Source organism: Ostrinia nubilalis, chromosome 22 (assembly GCF_963855985.1).
Source record: "Ostrinia nubilalis chromosome 22, ilOstNubi1.1, whole genome shotgun sequence".
Classification (NCBI taxonomy): Eukaryota; Metazoa; Arthropoda; class Insecta; order Lepidoptera; family Crambidae; genus Ostrinia; species Ostrinia nubilalis.
The window spans coordinates 3,745,698-3,759,534 of NC_087109.1; the positions used below are offsets into that span (position 1 = coordinate 3,745,698).

General features: G+C 37.7%; 1 protein-coding gene across 1 annotated transcript in view; it reads right to left on the reverse strand.

Annotated features, from left to right (window-relative positions):
- Window positions 1-13,837, reverse strand: part of LOC135083026 (dystonin) — a 282,038-nt gene that overhangs the window by 131,109 nt on the left and 137,092 nt on the right. Inside the window, exons 22-28 of the mRNA XM_063977789.1 lie at window positions 6,376-6,572; window positions 5,899-5,917; window positions 4,639-4,735; window positions 3,842-3,962; window positions 2,841-3,073; window positions 1,968-2,118; window positions 1,069-1,152 (exon numbers count right to left, since the gene is read on the reverse strand). Of these exons, the coding sequence (XP_063833859.1) occupies window positions 1,069-1,152; window positions 1,968-2,118; window positions 2,841-3,073; window positions 3,842-3,962; window positions 4,639-4,735; window positions 5,899-5,917; window positions 6,376-6,572 (902 nt within the window). The remainder of the gene's footprint in view (window positions 1-1,068; window positions 1,153-1,967; window positions 2,119-2,840; window positions 3,074-3,841; window positions 3,963-4,638; window positions 4,736-5,898; window positions 5,918-6,375; window positions 6,573-13,837) is intronic.

The following is a 13,837-nucleotide window of genomic DNA, read 5'->3' on the forward strand; positions in this document are numbered from 1 at the left end:
GACAAGACAATTGAAGCGACATCGAAAACCCAGAAGAAACGACAAGAACGAAGCGGAAAGTGACCAAACGCTGGACTGTACTTTCTTTCAACCTTTCACAAAAACAAATGACAACCTGACTGCGCGGCATTTCGAGAAAACATTGACAGTCGAGATTCAAGAACAAATTGTGTTTTTGAAGACGATAATTAATTTATGGGTGAGTTTTCATTAATTCAGAGATGAGTAGAAGCATTTTTGCATAAAAATACACTGAAAGTTTCGAATCAGTGAAACTTCACCCGTAATTTGACAGCAAAAACTGTTTCGTGCTTTTAGATGTTTATTAATAATCGTCTCGACTCTCTCTTGTCAATTAATGACTCTCTCAATATGCCTTAACGCTTTAACAATAAACGTTGTGCCTAAAATGAATAGTTTTACACTATTTTTAGGCAAATAATGACAGTATAGTGCCACTTCATTTTGAGCCTTAATACCTACAGTTACCTTAAGTGTTAAGCTCCAAAAAATATCTCAGATTATTTTCTCGATTTAGGCCCGACTCGACCAAACTTTTATCCGAGAATAACTCCTTATAACTGGCACTTCAGAATGGGATAAAATGTCAAAGTGTCGAATAACTGACGATTTATTCCGAGATTAATATACAGGGTGTTAGGTAAATGGGTATATGAGCCGACACTAGCCCATGTTAACATATGCATATAAATGGTATGGTGAAGTCAGAAAATTGATATCATCATTTTAATTTCTTAAATGTTCATAATAAAATAAAATTTACAAAATCAGATTTGTATGAAAATTAAAATAATTAAAATGATGATATCAATTTTCTGACTTCACCATACCATTTATATGCATATGTTAACAAGGGCTAGTGTCGGCTCATATACCCATTTACCTAACACCCTGTATTTACTGTTGTTTGGTCGAATCCACCCTAAAAGATTTAACCCTGTCTATTTTGTCATTCAAAACAAAGACACACAGTCTTGTAAAACTATTCATATGTTGCACAACGTTCACCAACAGATAGATACATAATCCAGTTAGAAACATATTTACCTTCGCCTCCCGAATGAACCTTCCACCATCCACGTTAACTTTTTCGATCTTAGGCGTTCTCTCCACAACGCTTGTGAGTAGTACCTGTAAATTGGCCACAAGACACCCAGTTGATTAATAAATTAGTCTGTGCAATTGATATTGACCTCGCATGCGGTCGAATGTGCGTAATTATGGTTTATTTTCGTGTGACTGTTGTTTATTTTAGGTAAAATAATGTAGAGTCGCCAACACATCAACCTACTCAAAACTGACATAGGTAATTGGTTTTCAATCAACCTTATACAAATAAAACCAAGATTCAAAATCCTGTCGTTTTAGAGTAAGTTGTTATGCTGACGATCACACACATTATCAAGTTATGTATTTAGGTAATTATTGAATTACATAATATTGTCGCGAACTGTAGATATAGTATTTAAAAAAATAGTGTAGTTTCATTCATGCATAATGTTAGAAAAGTCTTGTATAAAATATAGTTAATTAATTTGTAATATCTTTAAGGATCAATTACGTTAGTACTTATATTCCAGTTTCCATTGAAGTTTAACAATAATAAGTTCAGTTATATCGTGCATGTTTGATTATCATACACCGATATTAAGTATACAACATGTAAACATAGTTTTTAGTATAGTATGTCTTACTTAAAATTTCACGTGCTCATTTATTAGATACGTGCAACTCTTAAAACCGTTACATGCAAATTTAAATCTTAGCTATTCCAAAATACGACTCACATCAGTAATAATAACAACTAACATAAACGTAGATGTTCAAACAAAAGAGAAACCCTATCTGATCGAATTAAATTGACCCTAAAATTCTCGACTGAAATCACAAGGAAACTACCCCTATCTCATCAACCTATGGTTCATTTTCCACCGATCATATCTCACCCGGGTAGGCTCAAACTGCTCCTTAGGCCGGATCTCAATGGGCGGCTGCGCCTGCAACTTGGCGAATGTGTCGTCGATCCATTCCGCCTCCTTCTCTAGCCCGGCGTTATAGTTGCGCAGGAGTTGGTACGCCGCTTCGCAGCTTCGGAGTCTATGGACAAGAATTACAAGTCAATGACAGTTTTTACCCATGGGACAAAGGACTTCGCCCTCACTTGTTGGATTTTAATGGTGGTAGATCGTGTCTTCACAGGAGTTGCAGTGATGAGAACGGGAGGTGGGAAAAAAGTCCCAGTAGTAGATTTATATGAGAGATTTACCTATGCCAATTTTCACCATCAATCCCTAAATTTTAAGTGACCCCCTTATGGTAACACATAACAGGAATTTTGTTTACATAGGGATCACTTAAAAATTAGGGATTGATAGTGAAAACGGGCATTAGAGACTTTACATAGCCCGCAGAACTGCTAAACTTGTCGCAGTGGGCTTAGAAGATTTATCTGTCACTAAAAATAAATACTAGTGTTATAACTAACAGTTGCCTAACGTCAACAAGCTTCACGGTCTTTGGATCATGATGAATTAGAAGTCCTATGTAACTCATACTAAATAGGCTACAGGTTTGTCGCCTTTGCGCTTACGCATTGAAAAAAAACTATTATTTTTGGACGCATCTGGATGGTTGCAGCGCAAGACCTTTGTCCAGCAGTGGACGTCATTTGGCTGAAACAATCGAAAAGTTTGCCCATTTGGATGCGGGCAGAATAGGACCGGTCGTTGTGCAAATCCTTAGTGGAGGCCTTTGTCCAGCAGTGCACGTCATTTGACTGAAACGAACGAACAAATACTTTTTCTTTTTCTGTATCTTACCTCTCAGCCAGCTGGCTGCACACATTATTCCACCTGCTGTTCAGCTGGGACACCTCCTTATCCAACCTCTCCAGGTCGATATGTTTCCCAGCTCTGGGCAGAGAGGAGTGGGGTAGCGCGGCGCGGGAGGTCTCTACCAGTCGTCTGCAGTTCTCTGCATCGTCATTCATTTGGTCTACTTGGATCTGCTGCTTGCTGACAGCTACTTGCATGCGGAGGAGGTCTTCGTGCATCTGTGAAAGGAATAGGCTAATTACTTAGAGTACGCAGGGTGGTAATGTTACTATCTAAATATATATGTATAACTCAAAAGTGACTGACTGACTGACTGACATAGTGATCTATCAACGCACAGCCCAAACCACTAGACGGATCGGGCTGTTTGGCATGCAGGTAGATGTTATGACGTAGGCAACCGCTAAGAAAGGATTTTACGAAACTCCACCCTTAAGGGGGTAAAACGGGATCCACGCGTACGAAGTCGCGGACAGCCGCTAGTTTTATTATGGTCTGGTGATGCGGACAGCGCAGGAACGGATATTGTGGAAATTCTTGGTGAAGTGGCGGATTTACACACTTATCGCAAATACTGTGCCACCCCTTTGCCTTGTACGATTTGGCAGGTATCCTAGTTTAATAAAGGCATTTAAAATATGCCTCCATGGGTTGTTTAGCTTACTGATAAGTCCGCCACTATGGAGGCATATTCTTCTTCTTCCTCGGTCCCTCACTGATGAGGATCGCGACCACAGATAGTGTTCCTCCACAGACTGCGGTCATAAGCTGTGTGGACCGCTATGTATGTATGGAAGCATATAGGCTATAGGCGTCCAATTTTACATTGGGTCCTTTGCTTGAAACTAATATTTTGGACCTTATCGTCCTGGCTTAAAGTACACACAATTTAATCTTGCTGCCTGGCCTTAGTCAGGTTTAGATTTGTGATTAAATTGAATCTCACGTAAGTTCAAGGTTCGGTATCAACAAAAAGTTCAACTCACGTCTTTCAAGAGCTCGACGTCGTTGGGCAAGTCGTTGAACTGCGCGAGCTTGATCTCGAACTCGGAGATGGTTTGGTGGTTCTCTTCCATGCTGTTCACTACTATCTCCACGAACTTCAACCTGTTGAAGGGATAGCCAAATTAGTAATACACTAGCTTTTGCCCATGTTCACAATCTATACCCTATGTTCATGACATTTTAACTTTCCCTCGACAAACTTGACTTCACTAGTTGGGTTTTTATTGGCGTCCAGCTGTAGATCCTGGCTACACAGGAGTTGCAGCGGTGGGAACGAGAGGTAATAGACCATAATTATGTTCATCAGGGATAATGACGTAGAGTCTTAATAGTAAACGGATAATAAAGATGAAAGATTTGATCGATTGTATTGCAAACTACGGGACCGTTTTAAAAAAAATATTGGTATTGGATAACCCATTTATCGAGGGAGGCTCTACAGTCAATAGAGGCAGAGCAGTAAAGATAAATGTTGCAAAAATGAGACATATTATTTAAAATATTTTCACGCGTACGAAGTTGCGGGCACAGCTAAGTACAATATAAGCATATAATTATAGAGACTTTAGATCAAGGCTCGCCAAACCCAGGCACTTTGCCCGCCAGCGAGTTAACCGATACGCGGTGGTATAAGTGGCTAAATTTAGTATAGTTTTGCGATGATTTTCAAAGAGCTGTGGCCCGGCGTAGCTATAGTCTAAGAAATTTTACTCATCTGGAAAATCTATTGAGCCAGGCTTGCTTTATATGAGCATACTACAAAATAAAGTATGCCTACCTTTCAACGAAGAGCTGGCTCTTGGACTGCATGTCGTTCCACTTGCCCATCACTTTGTCGAGATTCTTCTTCATGGCCGGGGTCTTGAGGGCGATGCCTGAAAGAAAACGTATGCCGTCACTTAAAAATGTTTCTTTTTATATCAATATTGTTTTGAAAACCCATTATGTTGCTTGTAACTCCTATTAGATTAGACTTAAGAACTCACGGTAAATGTAACGAATGAAGAGCATGTCTGAAGAAGCTTTTAAAACACTAGATTTGTAGTACAAGTTGAGCTCTCTACCTCAGGGTTTCCCAAACTATGGGTCGCGACCCAGTGGTGGGTCGTGAGCGAACATTGAATGGGCCCTGCCTGTAGATCCTTTATTTAGGTATATTGGTAACGGTTAAATTTCCTAGAGGTGGGTCCCAAGTTCACAACCCAGACGTCAATAACCCAGACAACTTTGGGAACCACTGCTCTACCTAAATACTGACACCAGCCGGGCTACGATTCCTACCGTGATAAAATCTTTACGACTATTTTAGATGACAAATGTATGGGCTTGTCGCGTAAAATCGATAAAATGGCGCCATAAAAGCTTATCGTGGCGCGTATCCCAGTCCTTTAGGGTAGTTAAATAGACAAGATTTGACCCAATACCTCTGAAAATTTTCAAGCCCGCCCGAACGGACGACGCCGCGAGCCGCCAGTCTGCTTGTGACCACGGCTGCAGCATAGCAGCCGAAACGTCAAGCCGTGAGTACACAACAGTGTTGCCAGTTTTTTTTTTCGCCAAGTCGGGACTTTGGTACTTTTTGAGTGAAAATAGCGGGATTGTTCCGTCAGAAGCGGGACATAGTAAAAAACGTATATAATCAAAGGTTTTCAAATATTTATCTTTTTATTTGACTTAAAATTACGTTTACGTGACAATAGATAGCAAAAGTAGCCATAGAAAATGTATTTTAACAAAAAAAACATATTTTAAATCAGATTTAGTCTATCGTTAAATTCATCTTTAGAATAAAAAAAGAAAAAAAAAACAAAAATCGAAATTAAAAAAGTTTTATTCTTTAGAATAATGTGGCATTTCAAACAATAGTCTGGTGAAGTGAGTGTCTCTCTCCGAAAAGCGGGACCGAGCCTGTCCCGCGCGGGACATTTAAATTTGATTTAAAAATCGGGACGTCCCGCCAAAATCGGGACGTCTGGCAACGCTGGTACACAAACTCATTAATAAACGTGGCGTTTAGACCCGTGTCTTTCTATTTTACCTCTGAAAGTGGCCTGGACCTCTTCCACATCGCTCGACAGCGAATGCAGTCCTTATGCTGGAGCACCAGGTGTTCCAGCGTGTCCAGATCCCGAAGGATATGTCTGGCGATCCTCTGGCAACTTTGAGCTGTCTACCTAAATACTTACACCAGCCGGGCTACGATTCCCACCGTGATAAAATCTTTACGACTATTTTAGATGACATATGTATGGGCTTGTCGCGTAAAATCGATAAAATGGCGCCATAAAAACTTATCCTAGCCCTGCAGGGTAGTTAAAACGATAGAAGATTTGACCCAATACCTCTGAAAATTTTCAAGCCCGCCCGAACGGACGACGCCGCGAGCCGCCAGTCTGCTTCTGACCACGGCTGCAGCATCGCAGCCGAAACGTCAAGCCGTGAGTACACAAACTCATTAATAAACGTCGCGTTTAGACTCGTGTCTTTCTATTTTACCTCTGAAAGTAGCCTGGACCTCCTCCACATCGCTCGACAGGGAATGCAGGCTGCTCTCCCAGTCCTTATGCTGGAGCACCAGGTGTTCCAGCGTGTCGAGGTCGCGCGGTATATGGCTGGCGATTCTCTCGTGCAGCTGCCTCTCCAGAACGTCCAGACGTTCCAGCAGGTTCGAGGACTGCTCCGTGAAGATGCGCGCGGCATTCTTGGATTCCTCTGCGAAAGGGAACTGGTTTAAGTACAGGGTAATTGAAAATGCTTATGTTATTTCTTGTAACTATTATGCAATAAAGTTTTTCAGGGATTTTTGAAGAGTTACAGCTTTTTTTGCTGTCCGATCCAAATACGTGAAAATTACGTGCTCTAAGTGGAATTGGCCAGGTGCTATTCGTGCAGGTGCTATTTGGGCAGGTGCTCTAAATGGAATACGTCGGAAAATACGGCCTGGAGTAGTCGTAGAACTATATGGTAGCCTCAGATAAAGCCTCATAAAGGTAGCAGGAAGGCGCTGGATGCAGGCCGCTACCAACCGGCCATTGTGGAAATCATTGGGGGAGGCCTATGTTCAGCAGTGGACGTCCTGTGGCTGAAATGATGTTGATGACGCATCAGTTTGGATTTCCATCATATTCCTGCAGAGTTTTGTTAATCCCTATTTTGACGGATTTTAATTGGACGTAGTGCGAAGCTGCTCTTTAACCTTAATCTCTCTTAATTCTTAAAAAAAAACCTTAATCTAAACGCTAAAGGGGGGCATTCGTGCTTAATTTGCATTTCATAAACAATTTGTGTCAGTAATACGAAGTTAGTTCACTTGAAATAATTTAATACCTAAACATAACTCGCACTTATGTCAAGGGCAATGCCTTTTCGTTGCCAATAATGTCCACGAATACGTTTTTACCTTCAATTTTATGACTACATTTAACCGACTTCAATTACTTAATCTATGTTCTTAAAAGCCGAATTACACATTCAATAAAAATCATAACAAAAGTCTCATCACAAAACTTGTAAACAAACATTGAACCTGTAATTACAATCACCTGATAACCGCCATTCTATAGTGGTCCTTTCTCTGATTCGCCTCCGAAAAACCAGTCTAACTTTGCTGTACATTTAAACTACCAAAATATACTAAGCTAATACCAAATACTAGCATCCCGGCTGACTGAGAATGATATAACTGAATTGGGTCCTACATTCTGGAGACACAGACTGTTCGTAAACAGTTGACCAAATCATAATTTAAATTTTTAAAACAAATAACAGAACACTGGCTGAAAAGACTCACAAGTAGCACCATTGAAAAATAGAAATAACAAAAACTTTTTCGTAAAATCTCTACATCGTATCTTATAACCTCAAAGCACGGATTCAGTTTGTACACAGGCTGACTTTCATCTAGGTTCACGCCGCCTTACGTCAGTCTAAAGGCGATCAATAAGCGTAGACTGTCCCGCCAAAAGTTTTAGCCCATAAAATAAGATCTAACTGCGCTGTTACAGTTATAAGAAACGAATTACACAATGAACTTTATGAAGAGAGATCGTTGCACAGTAGATAAATCAAACAGTACGGAAGCTTCATACAAACGGTCGAAATCAGACTCACGCACACAGACGCACGCTTTACACGAGCTCTAAGCGAACCTCGCAGTCCATCCGTCGCGAGTGTCGCGCGCGGTGTGTTTTTAATAATAATTTTATTGCATGCACTGTCCGCTGTATTTTTAAAAACATGCCACGAGTGTATTGCGTAGTATAATACGGCTGCTTGAACTCGGCATCTTCAAAACCAGAACTTTCATTTTTTAAACTTCGTAATAATTCTGAATTGTAAAAATTTTTTTATTAAATATTACTTTTTAAATAAAGTGCTTACATCTGATTTAGTAATAGTTCTTTTTAAATTACGTAATTACGCTTTTTAACAATTTATGTGTTCTATTTGATAAAGTAATTTGCTCCGCGCGCTTTTGTACTAAGTGATGAACTGTATTTAAAATGAGGCCATAGCTATGTGAAAGTAAGTATCCGGTATTTTATTTATGAGAATAGAATATCTTCTACCGGCCTCTAATAGTACTTAATCAATTTATTCGATTATGTATTCGATTTTTATAGAACCTAATTAACGTTTTATTTTTTTGTTAACTACTTAGTCAATTAATTTATTCCATTAGGTATTTGATAATTAAAAAACCTAAATAAACGTTTTAACAAATAAGTAAGTCAGAACCTTATTAATTTTATAAAGATTAAGAGTGCCAACCCTAACACTCAGTTGAAGTGTAGGTATTTAACTCGCCGAAAGGGCTAAGTTTCCGTACTGCTTTAGCTCATATATCTACTGTGATCGTTGCGCTGATTTTAACTGTAGTTATGTGATTTATTAACGTTAAGTTGATAATTATTTTCAATTAAGTATACTTTCAATTTCAGTGGATTCGATTAACGGAAAATAATAGGTTTTCGTTATTTCCGGATTAGATTTTATTTAAGATATAGGTACTCGGCAACGTAAAGGCCTAAAGAACACCTATGAAAATTATGCACGAATATGCTAGACGTATCAACAGGTGTCAACAGCAGATCTCATTTTATAGGAAACATAACTGCAAAATCATGTTACTGACAGCAAATCCACGAATAGGAAACTAAGTGATACCTAAATAATTAATATGAATGTTGTACAAGGTATCGTATTATTACGAATTTCAATCCCTATCATGGAAAGTTTAATTTTACATTGTTTCAGCCCTTTACCATGCATTAAAGTTGATAATTCCATGGAGTTCTCATGATGACTACAGCCTTAAGTTTTTTTTTTTTTGTGTGACAGGAGGCAAACGAGCAGACGGATCACCTGATGGTAAGTGATTACCGTCGCCCATAGACACCCGCAGACCCAGGGGCGTTACAGGTGCGTTGCCGGCCTTTAAGGTAAAGATATGCTCTCCTCTTGAAAGCTTGCAGGTCGTATCCGTCCGGAAACACTGCAGACGACAGTCCATTCCACAGTTTGGAAGTTAGGAAGGTTTGAAAACGGTACTTTAGTACGTAGTATTACCTAGTATTTATTCTGTAGTTTAGTGTACCTACTGGTTAACTCTAGCATATGACACCACCCACACGTCAAGGCATTGCAATGTAATCTGTCAATCTGGGCGAAAAGAACCAAGGTCAATAAAATTTAGGATGTTTTCTGAAACTGGCATGAGATCATAATGTGGGACATAAATTTCGCACAATTAAAGGCGAGATTGGCACAATTATTAGTGCAAACAATTATTGGGTTATTAATTTGACTTTGTCATTAACAGCTCGTGGGTGAATTTAGTTGCATAATAAAATTAATAACCTACCTAGTTTTAAAATTTAGGTAGGTACGCCTACGCAGTTACAAGTCATTTATTGGCTTGTTATTTTAATCAGGAAGAGTACGTATGGCGTGTTGGCGTAAGTTCTGTTTCTTGTATCCAAATCTTTACGAAAGACTACACGAACTCCATAAAAGAAAATAAAGGCCTAAGCCAATTTTTGATGCAATGATTGAAAAATGATTATTTTAGTATAATTTTTTAGTTTTCCGCTTGCCTGGCGTAATAAACTAGACTTGTATACCTTGATCCTTGATTGATTGATTGTAAATAATACGGGACTATTCCCACCTCTCTTTCCCATCACTGCAACTCCTGTGTAGCCAGGATCTACAGCTTGACCGCCAATAAAAATCCAACCAGTGGAGGTCAAGTTTGTCCCGGGGGAAAGTTAAACTGTCATTGGACCCGCAACGAAATTAATCAGAAGAACATAGGAGGAGTTCGAAGTTAAGGTTCGACTTCCCTAAAATAATAGTAAATCGTAAAATAAAGGTAAATCGTGGATAAGAAATGGTCTCGCTCTATTTCAATGCTATTTTGTTTTTCTGAACCAAATCTGTGGTGGCGTCATAGTCAAAAATGCGATAGTAGGCGTCTTCCTACGTCCTTAAATTTAATGGCTACCACCGAATGAGGGTCAATACCTAAAAATTGCCCTTGTAATTGAACAGTGACATCACGCGTAGGCGCACTACATAATACGTGCGTGCGCGCAGCCATTATGGCAGTAGGGCTGATTGACATAACAAGATAGTTTTGAAGAGTTTAGTTGACCAAGTAAAGGTTAAATATTCGTCAAATACTTTGAAATAGTTTTGGAGTCAACAGACAAGACACAATTTCTCAATGGGACGGTTTTCAGAGGGAAAATAAGTATAATTTGCATAATGAACACAATCGAAGTTAACTCTCTTTGTAACAAATGATCAGTTTATGCAAATAAATAGATTCAATCTCAAACTGGGAAAGGAGATAAGTATTTATTACTGTCACAAAAGAACAGAGGATGAAAGTTATTAGTTTTTGATCGAGGGAACCGCGTTGAAGACTTTCTGTGATAAAGAGATAAAATCCACGCTATAAAAGTCAAATAAAAAAATACCTAAATGCCTGGCTGTAAAAAATGGTTACAGCTTACTTAGTTTTTATCTGGCAGCCCTAGAGTCATAATAGCTCTGATATGACCAGGAGATTCAATGATGACACATTGGAAGAATCTAAGATGTCGTTAGTGGTTCCATCACAGGTCAAGTGTACTTGGAATCAGTTGTAATGTATTGTTTATTGCATGTCTTATGTCAAGGGCAATTATGGTAGCATTGACTAATAAGATTTTTGTTAAAGACTAATCAATGTCTTCACTTGAAACTCACAATTTCGTATATTTTGGGTTCTAAAGGATTGACTTTGAGACGAACCTTATATTTTATAGGACTAAGTAGGTATAGAGCGTCTTTCCGCATTATCATTCTTATTTGTAACTATTAATAATTACCTATTGTAACACCAACCAACATCAGGTATACGAGTAGTTATGCATATTTTAGGTACTTAGTACTTTGTTTAGGTTTGTATTATTTATATTTTGCCGAAGGGAAATAGGAAATGGCTTAAACTCAAATATCTCAGCATTTTAGCATAAAAAATGGGATTTACAACGTCTCTTAAAACTTTAATATGTAATTACTTTACCGTTAAATTTATAAAATAAATGGCGTTAAAAATTACCTGATCCACCTTTCCCAAAAGAAAATATCCTTTTAATTTTCTTCATGATTGCTGTACCAAATAGCACTTTATCACTTCCCAATAAAGTCCACTAGCACAATACACTATTTATAATTAACAAATTCGTAAGAAACTTCTTCGAAAACGTTTTCTCCACGGAGTTAGTCATTTCACTGTATATTTCATACAAGCGACGAAATGTATCCTTTTGAACTAAAATTACACGCCTTTGCTCATCGAGTGGGCAAAAAAAGTGAACAAATTGACCAGAGAAAAACAAATGACTGTAGCCATATCTCTTAAGTATTAAGCCAGACAGCAATAAAATAAAAGTACTTAAGTTAATAAGACAACAATAAGGTTATTCTAACAATAAAAAATAATCTGTCCGTGGTCAACTAGCGTCTACTTGACTTGTAACACAAATCAAATCAAAAATATTTATTCCATTTTGAGCAGTATTTTGGCACTCATGGAAGTCAAAAATAATTTAATAAAAGGTAGCCGTTAAGGTTGATGATTTAAAACAACACAGTTTACAAATTACAACAATGAGGAAGCCAAAAACATACTACAACACTCTACGTTGATAAAAAAACAAGCCTCAATAGAATAGCAAAAACAACTTTCGATTTCTGAATTAAAAACAATTCATTATATTTCAGGCGATTTTATAGAGTCCTATCTTTTCAAATGCCAGTAATATTGGCCGTTTAATTCAAAACTTTAAAAATGACCACCGAATAATCCAAATAGTTCGTCTCACTACTACGAATGTGTAGTAAGTGTAGAGCACGCGGATCTAATTGTAACTGACAGCTCTCCCGTAGGACGTCGATAGGCATACTAGCGTCCTTTGTCACCAAAGAAGATACAGCGACCATGACCGCTTGATACTTGCAAGAATGAGATGGAAATCATTGGGCATCATGTAGTTGGCTGGAACTATCAATGCTATCAATCAAATGACATTCGAATTTTTAAATTTAAATATCGATTTCCCATAAGTTTTGTGAAGCTATGTGCCTGTGTGTCAATGATAAAGTAATTATGAATTAGAAATAACCTTCATTTAATTTCGCAATTACTGACCATTATTTATCGAGTTGACATTGCTGACAAGGGTTCATTTATAATGCAACATATTATTATTTCGAAATTCTGGCCTATTAAAAATAATCATATTCTTATAATTTGACCAAGATTATGTCATCCTAGTATAAATAGCCAAGGTGCAACGTACACCCACACTATAAATTGCGCTATCGCTCCAGCACTGACCATTAAAATGGCAGCGTATCTTCAGCTGCCAACTGTACAATTGACCCATAACTCGGCCAATAATGGACTCTACTTACATGCAATAAAGGCTGTTCAGAGATAGTAAACAAGACCACGAGTTATTTTAAACGCTCGCGTCACATATATCAAAACAACAGTCGTTATTCTGTTCAAATGTGTAACTAACTTTCTCACTAAGATTTTCAGTTACATCCAAGAAAGTTGGGATTAAGGGAGTCTAAATTATAAGGTCTCACATGCCCTGGTGGTTAGTTTATTAAATCAAACCACAATTTTAGCTGTTGGAGGTTCGACTCTTATCAAACTTTTCGTATAGGTACGATTTGGATTTTGATCTATGATCATATCGAAGATTCAGACATACAGGGTGGAAACGATAAGTGATCTCACTCGATTATTTCTAAACTATACAAGATATCAATAAACTAGTTATTGATCCTGAAAGTGCTTCATGAGCTCTATCAAACGGTATTAATAATAGGTTACAGAATAAACTGGATCTATCCGAAACTTCAATGTTTCCAGCTTCCATACATTTGGTAAAGTCACATTATTTTAAAAACTACATATGATATCGTAAAACTGATTACTGATTCTAAAAGTGCTTCACAAGCTCTATCCAATGGTATCAATAATAGGTTACAGAATAAACTGGATCTAACCAAAAATTCAATGTTTCCTTCTTCCATACATTTAGTACTACCACAGTCATGACACTCATCTCTTGACAATATTATAGCAAGTAAAGCCTAAAACCAATGTTTTTCATTAATAATTTAAAATAAGAATACAATTTACGAGTTTATTTTAAGTATTTATTATTAAATTAAAAAAATTACACTTCTAATATTGTGTGTCTGGCATACATTTAGTATGGAAGCTGGAAACATTGAATTTTCAGATAGATCCAGTTTATTCTGTAACTTAGTATTGGTACCGTTTGAAAGAGCTCATTAAGCACTTTCAGGATCAGTAACCAGTTTTTTAATATCTTGTATAGTTAAGAAATAATCGAGTGAGATCACTTAACGTTTCCACCCTGTATAGATGCTATTTTTTCTGGATA